The following is a 24,016-nucleotide window of genomic DNA, read 5'->3' on the forward strand; positions in this document are numbered from 1 at the left end:
TTCCTGCACACAATCTTCATCACTAAATTATTTTGGGTTCCTGCACAAAATCTTCATCACTAAAGGAATTATTGTGGGTTCCTGCACACAATTATCACTAAAGGAATTATTGTGGGTTCCTGCACAAACTCTTCATCACTAAAGGAATTATTTTGGGTTCCTGCACACAATCTTCATCACTAAAGGAATTATTTTGGGTTCCTGCACAAAATCTTCATCACTAAAGGAATTATTGTGCGTTCCTGCACAAAATCTTCATCACTAAAGGAATTATTGTGGGTTCCTGCACACAATCTTCATCACTAAATGAATTATTGTGGGTTCCTGCACAAAATATTCATCACTAAAGGAATTATTGTGGGTTCCTGCACACAATCTTCATCACTAAATTATTTTGGGTTCCTGCACAAAATCTTCATCACTAAAGGAATTATTGTGGGTTCCTGCACACAATCATCACTAAAGGAATTATTGTGGGTTCCTGCACAAAATCTTCATCACTAAAGGAATTATTTTGGGTTCCTGCACACAATCTTCATCACTAAAGGAATTATTTTGGGTTCCTGCACACAATCTTCATCACTAAAGGAATTATTGTGGGTTCCTGCACACAATCATCACTAAAGGAATTATTGTGGGTTCCTGCACAAAATCTTCATCACTAAAGGAATTATTTTGGGTTCCTGCACACAATCTTCATCACTAAAGGAATTATTTTGGGTTCCTGCACAAAATCTTCATCACTAAAAGAATTATTTTGGGTTCCTGCACAAAATCTTCATCACTAAAGGAATTATTGTGGGTTCCTGCACAAAATCTTCATCACTAAAGGAATTATGGTGGGTTCCTGCACAAAATCTTCATCACTAAAGGAATTATTGTGGGTTCCTGCACAAAATCTTCATCACTAAAGGAATTATTGTGGTTTCCTGCACACAATCTTCATCACTAAATTATTTTGGGTTCCTGCACAAAATCATCACTAAAGGAATTATTGTGGGTTCCTGCACACAATCATCACTAAAGGAATTATTGTGGGTTCCTGCACAAAATCTTCATCCCTAAAGGAATTATTATGGATTCCTGCACAAAATCTTCATCACTAAAGGAATTATTGTGGGTTCCTGCACAAATCATCACTAAAGGATTTATAGTGGGTTCCTGCACAAAATCATCACTAAAGGAATTATTGTGGGTTCCTGCACAAAATCATCACTAAAGGAATTATTGTGGGTTCCTGCACAAAATCTTCATCACTAAAGGAATTATTGTGGGTTCCTGCACAAAATCTTCATCACTAAAGGAATTATTCTGGGTGCCTGCACAAAATCTTCATCACTAAAGGAATTATTGTGGGTTCCTGCACAAAATCATCACTAAAGGAATTATTGTGAGTTCCTGCACAAAATCTTCATCACTAAAGTAATTATTTTGGGTTCCGGCAGAAAATCTTCATCACTAAAGGAATTATTTTGGGTTCCTGCACAACATCTTCATCACTAAAGGAATTATTGTGGGTTCCTGCACCAAATCTTCATCACTAAAGGAGAAATCTCATCTGTGGGAGAACATTCCTCTGACATTAGTTTTTGAGTGGTCAGCTTGAAGCGTCCCTCTGTCTCGGACTCTCTCCTGGTCATGTGACATGAGTGTCTGCTAGGATTTTACTTCCTGGTCTTTTCCTGTTTCTGATTGGCCAGTCTGTAATGTTTGGCCCTAACCTTAGCCAATGGTGCCTCATCAGAGCAACCATTCTTATTATTTATTAAATGTTGAACTACAACAACCATCATGGATGTTGACATTCTTATTCTTTATTAAATGTTAAACTACAACAACCATCATGGATGTTGACATTCTTATTCTTTATTAAATGTTAAACTACAACAACCATCATGGATGTTGACATTCTTATTCTTTATTAAATGTTGAAATGGAAGAAAAGGGTGAAGGCACAAGCAGTAAAATAGAGAAAAAGCTCATTCAGTGGCAGCTATCTTAAATTTCTTCTCTCTCCACATTTTCTTTCCAGTGACATTGTGTCTGGGAACAATGTGATTGGTTGCATCTTCCAGTGACATTGTCTCTGGGAACAATGTGATTGGTTGCATCTTTTCAAAAGTCCCACACATGAGTTTCTTAGTCCAGGAGATATGTGTGTCAGACTTCCACAAGCAAGAGGAGGAAGATGTCCACTCCCCAAAGTCCCCACGCCTTTTTGGCGAGCTTGCCTTGCACACCTGCTTCACTTCTGAGCCGTGCTCAAAGGCGGACTTTGTCTGGGAGGCTACATTGTTTGGGTCACCGCCAGGGGGTCTTGAAGGCCAAAGTCTCCAACAATGTTGTTCAAGTCCACTCCACCTCCTGCAAGAGAACAACATTAATGAGCTACACCATCTTATTCCACTCCACCATTCACCATCTTATTTTACCAGCAGAAGGTCCCAGTACATCTGGCTCAGCACGCAGAGAACTTTCTCCTTGATCACTGATCAGTGGTAACAAGACTGCCACAAATTTAACAAAGACTGATTTGTGGTAACAAGACTGATCCGTAGTAACAAGACTGATCAGTGGTAACAAGACTGATCAGTGGTAACAAGACTGATCAGTAGTAACAAGACTGATCAGTGGTAACATGACTGATCAGTGGTAACAAGACTGATCAGTGGTAACAAGACTGATCAGTAGTAACAAGACTGATCAGTGGTAACATGACTGATCAGTGGTAACAAGACTGATCAGTGGTAACAAGACTGATCAGTAGTAACAAGACTGATCAGTGGTAACATGACTGATCAGTGGTAACAAGACTGATCAGTGGTAACAAGACTGATTCAGTAGTAACAAGACTGATCCGTGGTAACAAGACTGATCAGTGGTAATAAGACTGAACCGTAGTAACAAGACTGATCCGTGGTAACAAGACTGATCAGTGGTAACAAGACTGATCAGTGGTAATAAGACTGATCGGTAGTAACAAGACTGATCAGTAGTAATAAGACTGATCAGCAGTAACAAGACTGATCAGTAGTAACAAGACTGATCAGTGGTAACAAGACTGATCAGTAGTAACAAGACTGATCAGTAGTAACAAGACTGATCAGTAGTAACAAGACTGATCAGTAGTAACAAGACTGATCAGTAGTAACAAGACTGATCAGTAGTAACAAGACTGATCAGTTGTAACATGACTGATCAGTAGTAACAAGACTACCAAAGGACCTTCTCAGTGGCTTGATGAGGTAGGAAGTAACAACCTTTAGTCACCTTTTCATCCCAGACAGTGAAAGTGTGGGCCAATCAGGGACCTCGATACTGAACAGCACGCTTTGATCAATATTGCTGTGGTAGTGTAGTGAAATGTTTGCTTTATTTAGACATTTTTAGGATTGACAATGCTTCATTTAGGAGCAAATAAATGTACAATATGCTTAAAATAGTTCTATGAAATTATCTATGTGTGATATCTGTTACTATAATGTATTTATTTTATTATTATTTTTACATTTATTTGAAATGTTAGCTGTTGGGGGAAAAAACAGCACATGATGTCTTTTTTTAAACCATTCCTGACAAGTTTGTGTGTGGAAAAACTCATCAAACAAATGTTTCACACAAAAAATCAGCGATGTGGCAATGCGGCAATTTTTAAATAGTGAGGGACAACTTCTTGATGATACCAATTTAACTGCAAATGTTTAGAGACAATATTTAATTAGTAAGGGACAACTTCTAGATGATACCAATTTAACTGCAAATGTTTAGAGACAATATTTAAATAGTGAGGGACCACTTCTTGATGATACCAATTTAACTGCAAATGTTTAGAGACAATATTTAATTAGTAAGGGACAACTTCTAGATGATACCAATTTAACTGCAAATGTTTAGAGACAATATTTAAATAGTGAGGGACCACTTCTTGATGATACCAATTTAACTGCAAATGTTTAGAGACAATATTTAAATAGTGAGGGACCACTTCTTGATGATACCAATTTAACTGCAAATGTTTAGAGACAATATTTAAATAGTGATGGATAACTTCTATTTAACTGCAAAAGTTTAGAGACAATATTTAAATAGTGAGGGACGACTTCTTGATGATACCAATTTAACTGCAAATGTTTAGAGACAATATTTAAATAGTGATGGATAACTTCTATTTAACTGCAAAAGTTTAGAGACAATATTTAAATAGTGAGGGACGACTTCTTGATGATACCAATTTAACTGCAAATGTTTAGAGACAATATTTAATTAGTAAGGGACAACTTCTAGATGATACCAATTTAACTGCAAATGTTTAGAGACAATATTTAAATAGTGAGGGACCACTTCTTGATGATACCAATTTAACTGCAAATGTTTAGAGACAATATTTAAATAGTGAGGGACCACTTCTTGATGATACCAATTTAACTGCAAATGTTTAGAGACAATATTTAAATAGTGATGGATAACTTCTATTTAACTGCAAAAGTTTAGAGACAATATTTAAATAGTGAGGGACGACTTCTTGATGATACCAATTTAACTGCAAATGTTTAGAGACAATATTTAAATAGTGAGGGACCACTTCTTGATGATACCAATTTAACTGCAAATGTTTAGAGACAATATTTAAATAGTGAGGGACCACTTCTTGATGATACCAATTTAACTGCAAATGTTTAGAGACAATATTTAAATAGTGATGGATAACTTCTATTTAACTGCAAAAGTTTAGAGACAATATTTAAATAGTGAGGGACGACTTCTTGATGATACCAATTTAACTGCAAATGTTTAGAAACAATGTTTAAATAGTGAGGGGCCACTTTTAGATGATACCAATATAACTGCACATGTTTAGAGACAATATTTAAATAGTGAGGGACCACTTCTTGATGATACCAATTTAACTGCAAATGTTTAGAGACAATATTTAAATAGTGATGGATAACTTCTATTTAACTGCAAAAGTTTAGAGACAATATTTAAATAGTGAGGGACCACTTCTTGATGATACCAATTTAACTGCAAATGTTTAGAGACAATATTTAAATAGTGAGGGACCACTTCTTGATGATACCAATTTAACTGCAAATGTTTAGAGACAATATTTAAATAGTGATGGATAACTTCTATTTAACTGCAAAAGTTTAGAGACAATATTTAAATAGTGAGGGACGACTTCTTGATGATACCAATTTAACTGCAAATGTTTAGAGACAATGTTTAAATAGTGAGGGGCCACTTTTAGATGATACCAATATAACTGCACATGTTTAGAGACAATATTTAAATAGGTGGTGGTGAGGGACGACTGTCACACCTTTCTGTAGATGATAATTACACATGATGGCGGGCACTCGCCCAACAACCAAACTGCTGAGTTCTTACCTCCAAAGGCCACATTTTTCTCAGGCAAATTCTGTCTGGTCATCCAAGATGGCGGTCTCGCGCAGGCGGGAGTCCGGAGGGTCCAGCAGCGCCAGGGGCTCGTCGGACATCAGCACCATGGTGGCGGCGGTGGAGTAGGACGGGCGCGGGAGGTCCCGGCGGCGGCAGCACAGGACGTTGTGGCTGAAGAGGCGCCTGCAGGGGTGCAGGTACTGGTAGAAGAGCAGCATGAAGAGCACGGCCAGGCTGTAGCCAACCAGCAGCTGCACGGCCAGCAGCGGCGCGCACACGTACTCGAAGAAGTCGGACTTGCAGAAGTACCAGAGCGTGATGAGGAGCAGGTTCTCCACAAAGCGCACGCCGTAGTAGGCGGCCAGGCGGTCCCAGCGCTGCCTCCGGTCCAGGAGCTCCGGGTGGGCCAGGTCCAGCTGCACGGCCGACCAGCAGAAGACGTTGATGCAGGCGTAGAGCAGCGTGAAGGCGCTCAGCACCACCAGCGTGCCCAGCTTGGAGAAGTTCTTCTCCACGTCCCCGGCCAGCGAGCCCTTCTTGGCCCACAACTCGGCCCAGGGCAGGAAGAAGAAGAAGAGCAGGTTGGCCACGCCCACCAGGATGATCCAATGGCTGAGCGCCGTGCTCATGAGCACCAGGGCGGCGATGCGGGTGGCGATCTCCAGGCCTCGCCACAGGACCATGCACAGGTAGGCCAACTTGCTGAAACGCACCTTGTAGTCGTCGTAGCGCACCTGGATGGCCAGCACGCTGCACACCAGGGCGCCGTAGATGATGGACACCTTGGTGATGATCATCAGGGACACTGCAAACACACTGATGCTCTCATCACGCTTCAACATATTCTACACACTCTTCTACTCTTACATAAACATGAAGAATGGACCAGGTGGTGCCACTAGGGGGCACCATCACCTCCACTCTTACATGAACATGAAGAATGGACCAGGTGGTGCCACTAGGGGGCACCATCACCTCCACTCTTACATAAACATGAAGAATGGACCAGGTGGTGCCACTAGGGGGCACCATCACCTCCACTCTTACATAAACATGAAGAATGGACCAGGTGGTGCCACTAGGGGGCACCATCACCTCCACTCTTACATAAACATGAAGAATGGACCAGGTGGTGCCACTAGGGGGCACCATCACCTCCACTCTTACATAAACATGAAGAATGGACCAGGTGGTGCCACTAGGGGGCACCATCACCTCCACTCTTACATAAACATGAAGAATGGACCAGGTGGTGCCACTAGGGGGCACCATCACCTCCACTCTTACATAAACATTAAGAATGGACCAGGTGGTGCCACTAGGGGGCACCATCACCTCCACTCTTACATAAACATGAAGAATGGACCAGGTGGTGCCACTAGGGGGCACCATCACCTCCACTCTTACATAAACATGAAGAATGGACCAGGTGGTGCCACTAGGGGGCACCATCACCTCCACTTTTACATAAGCATGAAGAATGGACCAGGTGGTGCCACTAGGGGGCACCATCACCTCCACTCTTACATAAACATGAAGAATGGACCAGGTGGTGCCACTAGGGGGCACCATCACCTCCACTCTTACATAAACATGAAGAATGGACCAGGTGGTGCCACTAGGGGGCACCATCACCTCCACTCTTACATAAACATGAAGAATGGACCAGGTGGTGCCACTAGGGGGCACCATCACCTCCACTCTTACATAAACATGAGGAATGGACCAGGTGGTGCCACTAGGGGGCACCATCACCTCCACTCTTACATAAACATGAAAAATGGACCAGGTGGTGCCACTAGGAGGCACCATCACCTCCACTCTTACATAAACATGAAGAATGGGGCACCATCACCTCCACTCTTACATAAACATGAAGAATGGACCAGGTGGTGCCACTAGGGGGCACCATCACCTCCACTCTTACATAAACATGAAGAACGGACCAGGTGGTGCCACTAGGGGGCACCATCACCTCCACTCTTACATAAACATGAAGAACGGACCAGGTGGTGCCACTAGGGGGCACCATCACCTCCACTCTTACATAAACATGAAGAACGGACCAGGTGGTGCCACTAAGGGGGCACCATCACCTCCACTCTTACATAAACATGAAGAATGGACCAGGTGGTGCCACTAAGGGGGCACCATCACCTCCACTCTTACATAAACATGAAGAACGGACCAGGTGGTGCCACTAGGGGGCACCATCACCTCCACTCTTACATAAACATGAAGAACGGACCAGGTGGTGCCACTAAGGGGGCACCATCACCTCCACTCTTACATAAACATGAAGAACGGACCAGGTGGTGCCACTAGGGGGCACCATCACCTCCACTCTTACATAAACATGAAGAACGGACCAGGTGGTGCCACTAGGGGGCACCATCACCTCCACTCTTACATAAACATGAAGAACGGACCAGGTGGTGCCACTAAAGGGGCACCATCACCTCCACTCTTACATAAACATGAAGAATGGACCAGGTGGTGCCACTAAGGGGGCACCATCACCTCCACTCTTACATAAACATGAAGAACGGACCAGGTGGTGCCACTAGGGGGCACCATCACCTCCACTCTTACATAAACATGAAGAACGGACCAGGTGGTGCCACTAGGGGGCACCATCACCTCCACTCTTACATAAACATGAAGAACGGACCAGGTGGTGCCACTAGGGGGCACCATCACCTCCACTCTTACATAAACATGAAGAATGGACCAGGTGGTGCCACTAAGGGGGCACCATCACCTCCACTCTTACATAAACATGAAGAACGGACCAGGTGGTGCCACTAGGGGGCACCATCACCTCCACTCTTACATAAACATGAAGAACGGACCAGGTGGTGCCACTAAGGGGGCACCATCACCTCCACTCTTACATAAACATGAAGAACGGACCAGGTGGTGCCACTAGGGGGCACCATCACCTCCACTCTTACATAAACATGAAGAATGGACCAGGTGGTGCCACTAGGGGGCACCATCACCTCCACTCTTACATAAACATGAAGAATGGACCAGGTGGTGCCACTAGGGGGCACCATCACATCCCTTCCAACATTAACATGAAGAATGGACCAGGTGGTGCCACTAGGGGGCACCATCACATCCACTCCAACATTAACATGAAGAATGGACCAGGTGGTGCCATTATGTTAACTTGCTAACATTTTATAGATTAAAATGTACAAACCCCGTTTCCATATGAGTTGGGAAATGGTGTTAGATGTAAATATAAACAGAATACAATGATTTGCAAATCCTTTTCAACCCATATTCAGTTGAATATGCTACAAAGACAACATATTTGATGTTCAAACTCATAAACATTTTTTTGTTGTTGCAAATAATCATTAACTTTAGAATTTGATGCCAGCAACACGTGACAAAGAAGTTGGGAAAGGTGGCAATAAATACTGATAAAGTTAAGGAATGCTCATCAAACACTTATTTGGAACATCCCACAGGTGTACAGGCTAATTGGGAACAGGTGGGTGCCATGATTGGGTATAAAAGCAGCTTCCAAAAAAATGCTCAGTCTTTCACAAGAAAGGATGGGGCGAGGTACACCCCTTTGTCCACAACTGCGTGAGCAAATAGTCAAACATTTTAAGAACAACGTTTCTCAAAGTGCAGTTGCAAGAAATTTAGGGATTTCAACATCCACGCTCCATAATATCATCAAAAGGTTCAGAGAATCTGGAGAAATCACTCCACGTAAGCGGCATGGCTGGAAACCAACAATGAATGACCGTGACCTTCCATCCCTCAGTATCAAAAACCGACATCAATCTCAAAAGGATATCACCACATGGGCTCAGGAACACTTCAGAAAACCACTGTCACTAAATACAGTTTGTCGCTACATCTGTAAGTGCAAGTTAAAGCTCTACTATGCAAAGCAAAAGCCATTTATCAACAACATCCAGAAACGTCGCCGGCTTCGCTGGGCCCGAGATCCTCTAAGATGGACTGATGCAAAGTGGAAAAGTGTTCTGTGGTCTGATGAGTCCACATTTCAAATTGTTTTTGGAAATATTCGACATGGTGTCATCCGGACCAAAGGGGAAGCGAACCATCCAGACTGTAATCAACGCAAAGTTGAAAAGCCAGCATCTGTGATGGTATGGGGGTGCATTAGTGCCCAAGGCATGGGTAACTTACACATCTGTGAAGGCACCATTAATGCTGAAAGGTACATACAGATTTTGGAACAACATATGTTGTCATCCAAGCAACGTTATCATGGACGCCCCTGCTTATTTCAACAAGACAACGCCAAGCCACATTCAGCACGTGTTACAACAGCGTGATTTCGTAGTAAAAGAGTGCGGGTATTTTCCTGGCCCGCCTGCAGTCCAGACCTGTCTCCCGTGGAAAATGTGTGGCGCACTATGAAGCATAAAATACGACAGCGGAGACCCCGGACTATTGAAGGACTGAAGCTCTACATAAAACAAGAATGGGAAAGAATTCCACTTTCAAAGCTTCAACAATTAGTTTCCTCAGTTCCCAAACGATTATTGAGTGTTGTTAAAAGAAAAGGTGATGTAACACAGTGGTGAACATGCCCTTTCCCAACTACTTTGGCACATGTTGCAGCCATGAAATTCTAAGTTAATTATTATTTGCAAAAAAAAAATTAAGTTTATGAGTTTGAACATCAAATATGTTGTCTTTGTAGCATATTCAACTGAATATGGGTTGAAAAGGATTTGCATATCATTGTATTCTGTTTATATTTACATCTAACACCATTTCCCAGCTCATATGGAAACGGGGTTTGTACAAATTTCGATAAGTACACAGGGTGAGTATTTCCCATTATGTGGTATTTAAACAAGTACACAAGGTGAGTATTGTGAGAAGTAGAGCAAGCGAGTACTTCTTACGTCGTACAGGCAGGATGTACTTCTCCTGGATCATGGCGTAGAGTTGGAGGGTGAGTTGCGGCGTGGAGCCCAGGAAGGCCTGGATGACGGAGGTGCGCTTGAAGGCGTTCTTGTGCGTGGCCAGGATGCGCTGCGAGCGGCTGATCTCGTACTCGGTCCAGGTGCCCTGGTGGCCCCTGCCCAGGAAGATCTTGCGGGTGATGGTGACGTAAGGCTCCTCCCCCTTGCCGGCTTTGAAGTACACCACCAGGGCATCAAAACACCTGCGACACAGGACACATGAGCCTGTAGTACTTATGTAGGCCAGCAGAGGGCAGTGTAGCAGTTCTGCTTTCACGCTGAACTCTTCTCATTGAAAAATATATTCAACATCCATCCATCCATTTTCTATCGCTTATTCCCTTTTGGGGTTGCGGGGGGCGCTGGTGCCTATCTCACCTACAATCGGGCGGAAGGCCGGGTACACCCTGGACAAGTCGCCACCTCATCGCAAGGCCAACACAGATAGACAGACCACATTCACACTCACATTCACACACTAGGGCCAATTTAGTGTTGCCAATCAACCTATCCCCAGGTGCATGTGTTTGGAAGTGGGAGGAAGCCGGAGTACCCGGAGGGAACCCACGCATTCACGGGGAGAACATGCAAACTCCACACAGAAAGATCCCGAGCCTGGACTGCAGGAACTTCGTATTGTGAGGCAGATGCACTAACCCCTCTGCCGCCGTGAATCCCTATATTCAACATTTTAGACATATTACAGGAAAATCACAAAAAAACAAGGAGTATGTCCAGAAAAAAAAAAAAAATCACAAAATCTATCCTCATTAGGATGAATATATATTTCTAAAGAAAATATATTTGGTTATTTAAAAAAAATACTGTATTTGCAATGTTTCATATTTAGAATACAAAGATGAGCAAGTACAGTATTAAACAAAAATGTTACTCCCATTTGTTTTTTATCCACCATCCATTACTATTAATATTGTTTAAATATAGTGTAGTCATAAATAACATTTAAACACGCCGTCAACATTCAAGACAGTTTTTTTGAAAGCATTTGGTCTTTTAAGGTTTTAAATTTTTGAGTTTCACAATTTACACCAAAAAATCAAAGGCAAGTATTAACATATTTTCTCTATTCATAAATGAAACATCCATCCATTTTCTACCGCTTATTCCCTTTCGGGGTTGCGGGGGGCGCTGGCGCCTAGCTCAGCTACAATCGGGCGGAAGACGGGGTACACCCTGGACAACTCGCCACCTCATCGCAGGGCCAACACAGATAGACAGACAACATTCACACTCACATTCACACACTAGGGCCAATTTAGTGTTGCCAATCAACCTATCCCCAGGTGCATGTCTTTGGAAGTGGGAGGAAGCCGGAGTACCCGGAGGGAACCCACGCATTCACGGGGAGAACATGCAAACTCCACACAGAAAGATCCCGAGCCTGGATTTGAACCCAGGACTGCAGGACCTTCGTATTGTGAGGCAGACACACTAACCCCTCTGCCACCGTAAAACAATTAGTTTTATTTTCAAATATTCTGACCACGTAATGAACACATTACTGTCTTGAAGTTGACGTCAAAGTGGAAGTTGCAGTTCCACATGAAGTGGGTGCACTTCAATGAATGTCCACTAGAGGGCAGGCTGAGGACAGTCCCAGGGTGTGGTGGTGTTACGGTCCAGGTCCAGGACAAACAACACACCCTGGAAAGACCTCCAGACAGGGAAGTACTAGTTGGAAAGAAGCAGCCCAGTGAAGATTGTCAGCACATGGCGTCGCCTCACACCACTGTGCTGGAATGTTGATGCAGGTTTGACCCAGAGGCTTCCCAGCCCAGCCCAGCCCACAGGGAAAACTGTATTTATCTGCCCCCGTGCCTTGCATACATGGTGTTAGCACACGGTGCTAGCATAGAAGCAGACACACACAGTCTGAAGGCCAGGGACTCCAGACAGCACTCAAGTTGATAAATGCATTTGGAGGCAAGGCAGTCAATACGCTCACTTCCTTGTATGGACATTTGGCTGCTGACTAAGTCTGAATGGAGCAAGTTCCTCTAAAAGACCAAATAAGTGACTCGCATGTCGCTGTTCTCTCTGCTGGGCGGTCAGGAAGTTGTTAGATCATCCTGAGAAGGAATCCTTAAAGGCCTACTGAAAGCCACTACTAGCCACCACGCAGTCTGATAGTTTATATATCAATGATGAAATATTAACATTGCAACACATGCCAATACGGCCGCTTTAGTTTACTAAATAGCAATTTTGAATTTCCCGGGAGTTTCGTCTTGAAAACGTCTAAGACGTCAGGCGTTTTTAGGAAGTATGAGCACTGCACACACACACAGCTAAAAGTCGTCTGCTTTAACGGCATAATTACACAGTATTTTGGATATCTGTGTTGCTGAATATTTATGCAATTTGTTCAATTAATATTGGAGAAGTCACAGTAGAAAGATGGAGTTGGGAAGCTTTAGCCTTTAGCCACACAAACACACGGTGATTCCTTGTGTAAAATTCCCGTAGGTGAACATTTACCATGGATCAGAGCGGTCAAGCAGACATGGATCCCGACCGAATGTCAACCAGCAGGTTTCGGTGAGAAAATTGTGGTTGAAAAGTCGCTTCTTACCAGAGATCAGCTGAGCTTGTGCCGTCCATGAAGCTGCCGTCGACTTCCCTGAGACATTGACGTCAAGACACCCGTGGACACACCCTTCCGACTATCAGGTACTATTAAACTCACTAAAACACGAGCAACACAATAGAAAGATAAAGGGATTTCCCAGAATTATCCTAGTAAATGTGTCTAAAAACAACTGAATCCGTCCCAATGCATTTGTGTTTTTGTTTTTTTTAACTAGTTTTTTTTTTCTAGTCTGTCGCTATCAATATCCTCAAACACAAATCTTTCATCCTCGCTCAAATTAATGGGGAAATTGTCGTTTTCTCGGTCTGAATAGCACTTTTTGTTGGAGGCTCCCATTAAAAACAATGTGGATATGTGAGGAGCCATCAACATGTGACGTCATCGTCTGTGACTTCCGGTAGAGGCAGGGCTTTTGTCTTAGCACCGACAGTTGCCAACTTTATCGTGGATGTTCTCTACTAAATCCTTTCAGCAAAAATATGGCAATATCGCAAAATGATGAAGTATGACACAGAATGGACCTGCTATCCCCGTTTAAATAAGAAAATCTCATTTCAGTAGGCCTTTAATGTACAGTATGTCTGCATGCTGGGACCTGGCACACTTCAATCCTGTCTTTAGACGCTCAGAAGACAAGTCCAGGCCTGACACATTTCTAGCATGTAGCATAATCCCAACAAGTGCCTGTGCACACTATGCTGCTTGAACCCAGGAAACAGGATAAACAAGACCATGGACACAATTCCAAACAGACAAATAAAAGCACTAATCTCCTTGAACCCAGGAAACAGGACAAACAAGACCATGGACACACAATTCCAAAGAAACACATAGAAGCACTAGTCTCCTTTAACCCAGGAAACAGGACGGATTAGACCAGGGGTGCCCATTACGTCGATCGCGAGCTACCAGTCGACCGCGGGGGGTGTGTCAGTCGATCTCGAGCCAGGCTTTTAAAAAAAATAGACCTAAAAATTAGTGATCATCAATCTTCACCAAGACGTCACTTAAATGACATTCACGGTACCGGCGGGTCTTGTGAGATGACGCTGGCTGCTGCAAGATCATTATTATGAAAATATGACCGAGAGGAAGGCGAGAAACACTTTTTATTTCAACAGACTCTCGCGCCGTACCTTCCGTCAAAACTCTAAAGGCCGACTGCACATTTCCTATCTTCACAATAAAAGCCCTGCTTCATGCTGCCTGCGCTAACTAAATACAGAGTCTCGGAAAACTGGCGTGCACAAGCGATCCCTCAGAAAGCTGGCGTGCACATCACTTGTGCACGCCAGCTTTCCGAGACTCTTATTTTGTTAGCGCAGGCAGCATGAAGCAGGGCTTTTATTGTGAAGATAGGAAATGTGCAGTCGGCCTTTAGAGTTTTGACGGAAGGGACGGCGCGAAGGTCTGTTGAAATAAAAAGTGTTTCTCGCCTTCCTCTCTGTCATTTTTTCATAATAATGAACTGGCAGCAGCCAGCGTCATCTCACAAGACCCTCGGGTGCCGTGAATGTCAATCAAGCAAGCTACGGAATTTGCCGCCAATGTTTTTCTTGTAAAGTGTATGGAAGCTGGATGAATTAGATGCCAAAAACCAACCACTTTCATGTGGTATTGTACAGAAAGGACAACTTTTTTTCTCCTCCATTTGAAAATGTGGGCGTTATCATCATTACTGTCTGATTCCAATCAATGCAAGTCATCAGAATCAGGTAATACACCAACTTATATTGTTGTCTTCGTGAAAGAAAGAGATCTATATGTGTTACACATGCTTGTATTATCATTAAACACATTTAACTTGTTTACAAAAATGTCTCTTTCATAAATAAATAAATATAAATGATATATATAAATGAGGTAGATCCCCTCGAGTTGGTCAATTGAAAAGTAGCTCGCCTGCAGAAAAAGTGTGGGCACCCCTGGACTAGACCATAGACACACAATTCCAAACAGACACATAGAAGCACTAGTGTCCTTGAACCCAGGAAACAGGACGGACTAGACCATGGACACACAATTCCAAAGAGACAGATAGAAGCACTATGCTGCAGTCCAGTGACTCTGGTGCCAACAATGCATGATATGCATCGAGGAAGGCCAGATAGACGTCAAAGTGAGAATGTATGATGAGCTGCTGCTAGTTTTGCTTCACTCAGCTCAAAAAGAAGCAAGAAGAAGACATCATGTCCTGGAATTCACACGTCCCTGTTGTCATGTGACCATGCAGGGAGTGTGTGGTAAGCTGCTAAGCTTCAATCAACTCCAAGGAAAGAACGTGGATCAGACCAGGAAGTGGTAAACATCCACAAACGTTATGGCTGCTGTTAAAGTCCAAGAGAGTGTATGATATGCTGCATGCATACAACTGTGCTAGTGTGCAAACATGCTGTGTCCTGTCATCTGGCCCATGGAAGTATGAAGACAAGATGGCTGACTTTCCGTCACAAACTGTGTCTCCCGCAACACACTGCATGGTATGCTGCTTGCTGAACAAACAAAACACTGCACACTAATGATGTCACCACATGGCCAGAAGATGACCTCTGTCAGCTGGCCATGAGAAAGTGTGGAAGTCTGAGTGGCTAATTCATGGAATGCCAGCAAGTCAGGAGAGTGTGTTGTATCACTCACAAAATATGTCCTTATTATTAATAAACTATTTATTTATTAAACTATGTCCTTGTGTCACCGCATAACACTAGTATTAAACGTTGTATCACTCACACACTATGTCCTTGTGTCACCGCATAACACTAGTATTAAACGTTGTATCACTCACAAACTATGTCCTTGTGTCACCACATAACACTAGTATTAAACGTTGTATCACTCACAAACTATGTCCTTGTGTCACCGTATAACACCAGTAATAAACGTTGTATCACTCACAAACTATGTCCTTGTGTCACCACATAACACTAGTATTAAACGTTGTATCACTCACAAACTATGTCCTTGTGTCACCGCATAACACTAGTATTAAACGTTGTATCACTCACAAACTATGTCCATGTGTCACCGCATAACACTAGTATTACACGTTGTATCACTCACAAACTATGTCCTTGTGTCACCACATAACACTAGTATTACACGTTGTATCACTCACAAACTATGTCCTTGTGTCACCACATAACACTAGTATTAAACGTTGTATCACTCACATACTATGTCCTTGTGTCACCACATAACACTAGTATTAAACGTTGTATCACTCACAAACTATGTCCTTGTGTCACCGCATAACACTAGTATTAAACGTTGTATCACTCACAAACTATGTCCTTGTGTCACCACATAACACTAGTATTAAACGTTGTATCACTCACAAACTATGTCCTTGTGTCACCAAATAACACTAGTATTAAACATTGTATCACTCACAAACTATGTCTTTGTGTCACCGCATAACACTATTATTAAACATTGTATCACTCACAAACTATGTCCTTGTGTCACCACATAACACTAGTATTAAACGTTGTATCACTCACAAACTATGTCCTTGTGTCACCGCATAACACTAGTATTAAACATTGTATCACTCACAAACTATGTCCTTGTGTCACCAAATAACACTAGTATTAAACGTATCACTCACAAACTATGTCCTTGTGTCACCACATAACACTAGTATTAAACGTTGTATCACTCACACACTATGTCCTTGTGTCACCACATAACACTAGTATTAAACGTTGTATCACTCACAAACTATGTCCTTGTGTCACCACATAACACTAGTATTAAACGTTGTATCACTCACAAACTATGTCCTTGTGTCACCGCATAACACTAGTATTAAACGTTGTATCACTCACAAACTATGTCCATGTGTCACCGCATAACACTAGTATTACACGTTGTATCACTCACAAACTATGTCCTTGTGTCACCACATAACACTAGTATTACACGTTGTATCACTCACAAACTATGTCCTTGTGTCACCACATAACACTAGTATTAAACGTTGTATCACTCACATACTATGTCCTTGTGTCACCACATAACACTAGTATTAAACGTTGTATCACTCACAAACTATGTCCTTGTGTCACCGCATAACACTAGTATTAAACGTTGTATCACTCACAAACTATGTCCTTGTGTCACCAAATAACACTAGTATTAAACATTGTATCACTCACAAACTATGTCTTTGTGTCACCGCATAACACTATTATTAAACATTGTATCACTCACAAACTATGTCCTTGTGTCACCACATAACACTAGTATTAAACGTTGTATCACTCACAAACTATGTCCTTGTGTCACCGCATAACACTAGTATTAAACATTGTATCACTCACAAACTATGTCCTTGTGTCACCAAATAACACTAGTATTAAACGTTGTATCACTCACAAACTATGTCCTTGTGTCACCACATAACACTAGTATTAAATGTTGTATCACTCACACACTATGTCCTTGTGTCACCGCATAACACTAGTATTAAACGTTGTATCACTCACAAACTATGTCCTTGTGTCACCACATAACACTAGGATTAAACGTTGTATCACTCACAAACTATGTCCTTGTGTCACCACATAACACTAGTATTAAACGTTGTATCACTCACACACTATGTCCTTGTGTCACCACATAACACTAGTATTAAACGTTGTATCACTCACAAACTATGTCCTTGTGTCACCACATAACACTAGTATCAAACGTATCACTCACAAACTATGTCCTTGTGTCACCACATAACACTAGTATCAAACGTTGTATCACTCACAAACTATCAAGAGAAACCACTAGATAGGTGCGTCTCTGTGCGCTTGTGTGTTTGAGTGTGAACGCTATCAAGAGAAATGAGTGTGAACACTATCAAGAGAAACCACTTGATAGGTGGGTCTCTGTCCGCTTCTGCGTTTGAGTATGAATGCTATCAAGAGAAACCACTTGATAGGTGCGTGTCTGTCTGCTCGTGCGTTTCAGTGTGAACGCTATCAAGAGAAATGAGTGTGAACGCTATCAGGAGGAACCAGTTGATAGGTGTGTCTCTGTCCTCTTGAGTGTTTGAGTGTGAACTCTATCAAGAGGAACCACTTGACAGGTGTGTCTCTGTCCGTTTGTGCATTTTAGTGTGAACGCTATCAAGAGAAACCACTTGATAGGTGCGTCTCTTGTGCGATTGTGCATTTTGCGTGTAAACGCTTTGAAGAGAAACCACTTGATAGGTGCGTCTCTGTCCACTTGTGCTTTTGAGTATGTTCGCTATCAAGAGAAAACACTTGATAGGTGCGTCCCTTGTGCGCTTGTGCGTTTAGCGTGTGAGCGCTTACAAGAGAAACTACTTGATAGGTGCGTCTCTGTCCACTTGCGCGTTTGAGTGTGTCCGCTATCAAGAGAAATGAGTGTGAACGCTATCAAGAGAAACCATTTGATAGGTGTGTCTCTGTCTGCTTGTGTGTTTGAGTATGAATGCTATCAAGAGAAACCACTTGATAGGTGCGTCTCTGTTTACTTGTGCGTTTGAGTATGAATGCTATCAAGAGAAACCACTTGATAGGTGCGTCTCTGTCTACTTGTGCGTTTCAGTGTGAACGCTATTAAGAAAAATGAGTGTGAACTCAAGATAAATCACTTGACAGGTGCGTCTCTGTCCGCTTGTGTGTTTGAGTATGAATGCTATCAAGAGAAACCACTTGATAGGTGCGTCTCTTTCTACTTGTGCGTTTCAGTGTGAACGCTATCAAGAGAAATGAGTGTGAACGCTATCAAGAGAAACCACTTGACAGGTGTGTCTCTGTCTGTTTGTGCGTTTCAGTGTGAACGCTATCGAGAGAAACCACTTGATAGGTGCGTCTCTGTCCACTTGTGCGTTTGAGTATGAATGCTATCAAGAGAAACCACTCTATAGGTGCGTCTCTGTCCACTTGTGCGTTTGAGTATGAATGCTATCAAGAGAAACCACTTGATAGGTGCGTCTCTGTTTACTTGTGCGTTTGAGTATGAATGCTATCAAGAGAAACCACTTGATAGGTGCGTCTCTGTTTACTTGTGCGTTTGAGTATGAATGCTATCAAGAGAAACCACTTGATAGGTGCGTCTCTGTCTACTTGTGCGTTTCAGTGTGAACGCTATTAAGAAAAATGAGTGTGAACGCTTCAAGATAAATCACTTGACAGGTGCGTCTCTGTCCTCTTGTGGGTTTTTTGTATGAATGCTATCAAGAGAAACCACTTTATAGGTGCGTCTCTGTCCACTTGTGCGTTTGAGTATGAATGCTATCAAGAGAAACCACTTGATAGGTGTGTCTCTGGCTGTTTGTGCGTTTCAGTGTGAACGCTATCAAGAGAAACCACTTAATAGGTGCGTCTCTGTCCACTTGTGCGTTTGAGTATGAATGCTATCAAGAGAAACCACTTGATATGTGCGTCTCTGTCTACTTGTGCGTTTCAGTATGAACGCTATTAAGAAAAATGAGTGTGAACGCTATCAAGAGAAACCACTTGATAGGTGTGTCTCTGTCTGTTTGTGCGTTTCAGTGTAAACGCTTTCAAGAGATACCACTTGATAGGTGAGTCTCTCTCCACTTGTGTGTTTGATTAGTTTGCGATCAAGAGAAATGAGTGTGAACGCTATCAAGAGAAATCACTTGATTGGTGCATCTATTGTGTACTTGTGCGTTTTGCGTGTAAACGCTATCAAGAGACAACACTTGATAGGTGCGTCTCTGTGCACTTGTGTGTTTGCGTGTGAATGCTATCAAGAGAAATGAGTGTGAACACTATCAAGAGAAACCACTTAATGGGTGTGTCTCTATCCGCTTCTGCGTTTGAGTATGGATGCTATCAAGAGAAACCACTTGATAGTTGCGTCTCTGTCTACTTGTGTGTTTGAGTGTGAACGCTATCAAGAGAAATGAGTGTGAACGCTGTCAAGAGAAACCACTTGATGGGTGTGTCTCTGTCTACTTGCCAAACACTTCTGGGCTGTGGTCTCAAATGACAACAGGAAGCTTGCGAAATGACAAATTATAAGAGAAAATGTGTTGGAAGTGCCTTTTCGCCGCTCACCCCTTCTCTGTGTGTGTGTGTGTGTGTGTGTGTGTCTTTAAAAGGTTTTTAAGTTGCTTGTTCCAAAAGCGGTCTGATCAATACCACAGTGTGCACCAAGAGAAGGTTTCTCCCAGATAGCCAACATATACCTGTGGGGCCGTGGTCAATGACATCATCATAGAAGTTGCATAACATGTAATAATGCATATATTTTCTTTGAAAAGCGAAAAAAAATGTATACATACATTTTAATTTTTATTACTTAGCATTAACAGTGTAGTTTCTGGGCTATAGAGCCCCCCCGGTATTTAAGCCGCACCCACCAAATTTTAGAAGAAAGAAATAAGTGTACATATTAGATGTATCGGACTATAAGCCGCAGTTATATACGGGTACATAAAATTTTGTAAAAGTTTATTTACATACTTTAATTGTATCTAAACCGTGTCTGTAACAGGGCAGTAAAACGGCTGATCAAACAAAACAGAAGTCATGGTCATGGACCCACTAGCTGCGCAAGCTAACTATCCAATCAGCTAAACATTGGGGCGGTATAGCTCGGTTGGTAGAGTGGCCGTGCCAGCAACTTGAGGGTTGCAGGTTCGATTCCCGCTTCCGCCATCCTAGTCACTGCCGTTGTGTCCTTGGGCAAGACACTTTACCCACGTGCTCCCAGTGCCACCCACACTGGTTTAAATGTAACTTAGATATTGGGTATCACTATGTAAAGCGCTTTGAGTCACTAGAGAAAAGCGCTATATAAATATAATTCACAAATTCACACTAAAGAGACTCAATAACTCCACGGTGACGTTTTGGTGAATTGACTGAGAAGTTTGTGAAAGTGAAACACTACAAAAAGTAATATTACTAACGCTCGTAAACGTGTAAGCATATTAGCGAATGCTAACGACATTACGAAAGCATGTACAAAATATGCATGCAAACACATCACACATGGGACGCCTTAGTTGTTTTAGTTACATTGTAAAACTTACAAAAGTTGTTTGGAATGATGACTGAAGAGTCCATAGGAGTGGGAACCGCTATGGACAAATTCTTTCGGCTCAAGGAACAAAACAGGAAGTACATTTTCAACCTGCAGCACGCAAACTGGCCCAAAAGATGGCGCAATAGCACAGACCCACCTTTTCACGGCCTCTGTGACAAGTGTTGAATACAAACATACGCTACATTTTTGCTCCAAATTGTTTTGCTGTATTTTTTTTAAACCTTGACGCTTTTTGTGCAACGTACTTAGTTGAGATTTGTCGATGTTTCTAGAGACTTCTCCTTTATTTCAAAGAACTATCACCATCTTGTGCCTCGCTGACGTCCGTGGCTTGGTGCTGCTGCTCCGACTGCACTTGCTCTCCATTTCCATTTACCTTCTGCTCCTGTCCTCACCTTTCCCTAGTCCACTTTTTTCTCAGCAAATTATTTTTCGCCGCATCCGTAGTAACAGTGTGCAAATAATAGGATATATACATATGTATATTATCTTATACAATAGGTTAATTTGTAATGTAAAAGAAAAGGCGTGGCAGCTTTCATTTTGTCGTGGCAGGGCTATAAATATCCCTTCATACATAATATTACGTTCCTTTGTCTTCCACCTAAAAAAACAACACTTTTTAAAGGTGTGGCGCCACAATCAATGACATGTAGGGCTGGGATAGGCTCCAGCCACCCCCGGGACAAGCGGTAGAAAAATGGCTGGCTGGAAAGCATGAAGTATCTCCCAAGAATCTTTGATCTGCACCAGCAAGCCTAAAACAATGAAGGCTGAAGGCTGCCACGCCCTCTCATCAAATCCAAAGTGAGTCAAGGATTTGACTTTCAAAGTCTCCCACCTCCACCTGGCCGCATGAGTCACACACACACACACACACACACACACACACACACACACACACACACACACACGCACGCACAGGTTGCCATGCCTTGATGCTTGTCTTTGACCTTCTGTAAACTGTATAATAACCAAGTTGTAGCAAGATTGTTAGTGTAAGAGAAGACTGAGGAACCCTTCTTTTCTAGCGCGCGTGCTACGCTGTTAGCTGTAAGCTAGCTTGTGCCTCAGCAGCTAAATGGGAGCCAGCAGGAAACCATCCCAAGTGGAGGCGGATCAGCAGCGCAGAGATGTCCCCAGCCGATACACAGGCGAGCAGTACATGGCCACCGGATCGGACCGGACCCCCTCCACAAGGGAGAGTGGGACATAGGAGAAAAAGAAAAGAAACGGCAGATCAACTGGTCTAAAAAGGGAGTCTATTTAAAGGCTAGAGTATACAAATGAGTTTTAAGGTGAGACTTAAAAGCTTCTACTGAGGTGGCATCTCGAACTGTTACCGGGAGGGCATTCCAGAGTACTGGAGCCCGAAATGAAAACTTTTTTTGGGCTTTGGGAATCACTAATAAGCCGCAGTCCTTTGAACGCAGATTTCTTGCCGGGACATACGGTACAATACAATCGGCAAGATAGGCTGGAGCTAGACCGTGTAGTATTTTATACGTAAGTAGTAAAACCTTAAAGTCACATCTTAAGTGCACAGGAAGCCAGTGCAGGTGAGCCAGTACAGGCGTAATGTGATCAAACTTTCTTGTTCTTGTCAAAAGTCTAGCAGCCACATTTTGTACCAACTGTAATATTTTAATGCTAGACATGGGGAGACCCGAAAATAATACGTTACAGTAGTCGAGGCGAGACGTAACAAACGCATGGATAATGATCTCGGCGTCTTTAGTGGACAGAATGGAGCGAATTTTAGCGATGTTACGGAGATGAAAGAAGGCCGTTTTAGTAACGCTTTTAATGTGTGCCTCAAAGGAGAGAGTTGGGTCGAAGATAATAGCCAGATTCTTTACCGTGTCGCCTTGTTTAATTGTTTGGTTGTCAAATGTTAGAGTTGTATTATTAAATAGAGGTCGGTGTCTAGCAGGACCGATAATCAGCATTTCCGTTTTTTTGGCGTTGAGTTGCAAAAAGTTAGCGGACATCCATTGTTTAATTTTCATTTAATTTCATTAAGCTGACTACAATCCGGCCTGTTGGTCAGCTTTAGGGGCATGTAGAGTTGGGTGTCATCAGCATAACAGTGAAAGCTAACACCGTATTTGCGTATGATGTCACCTAGCGGCAGCATGTAGATGCTGAAGAGTACAGGGCCAAGGACCGAACCCTGGGGAACTCCACACGTTACCTTAACGTAGTCCGAGGTCACATTGTTATGGGAGACGCACTGCATCCTATCAGTAAGATAAGAGTTAAATCAAGACAGGGCTAAGTCTGACATACCAATTCGTGTTTTGATACGTTCTAATAAAATATTATGATCGACGGTATTGAAAGCAGCGTTGGATCCACTTTGGACTGGACTCTTGCGTCTGTGTTGGATCCATTATGGATAGAACTTTCACGGTATCATGTTAGACCTGTTCGACATCCATTGCTTTCCTCCTCTCCAAGGTTCTCATAGTCATCATTGTCACCGACGTCCCACTGGGTGAGTTTTCCTTGCTCTTATGTGGGCCTACCGAGGATGTTGTAGTGGTTTGTGTTGTGGTTTCTGCAGCCCTTTGAGACACTAGTGATTTAGGGCTATATAAGTAAACATTGATTGATTGATTGATTTTGAGTTTGTAAAACACAACACAATGCCATAGGACACCAATCTGTACTGACTGGAAAATTATATTACAGGATGTGTAAAGTATTAGCAAAAATCATAATACAGTACGAGTAAAGTATTAGCCCACATTTCAAGTTGTGTTTGCACAAAGCTAGCCCAGCAGTGTGTGTAGTTGTACCAACTAGAGGTTAGTAATAATCGATCAATTATACATAACCGACCGATTATTAGGGGCATCACATTTCGGACATGGACGATCATAAAATCGATTAGTAAACGTCAATCATTACCGGATGTGTTTATTGTAAAATGTGTGACTGCAGCAAGAACGCTCACCTAGCAGCTCCTTTATTTCAGGCACCTACGTTGCAGTTT

At 42.6% G+C, this 24,016-nt stretch overlaps 1 protein-coding gene across 1 annotated transcript in view; it reads right to left on the reverse strand.

The window, feature by feature from the left end:
* Positions 1 to 1,846: 1,846 nt before the first annotated feature.
* xkrx (XK related X-linked) overlaps positions 1,847 to 24,016 on the reverse strand; it is a 29,085-nt gene continuing 6,915 nt past the window's right edge. Inside the window, 3 exon segments of the mRNA XM_061899963.1 lie at positions 1,847 to 2,364; positions 5,389 to 6,205; positions 10,308 to 10,570. Coding sequence (XP_061755947.1) covers positions 5,409 to 6,205; positions 10,308 to 10,570 — 1,060 coding nt within the window. The 3' untranslated portion in view covers positions 1,847 to 2,364; positions 5,389 to 5,408.

Source organism: Nerophis ophidion, linkage group LG05, assembly GCF_033978795.1.
Source record: "Nerophis ophidion isolate RoL-2023_Sa linkage group LG05, RoL_Noph_v1.0, whole genome shotgun sequence".
NCBI lineage: Eukaryota > Metazoa > Chordata > Actinopteri > Syngnathiformes > Syngnathidae > Nerophis > Nerophis ophidion.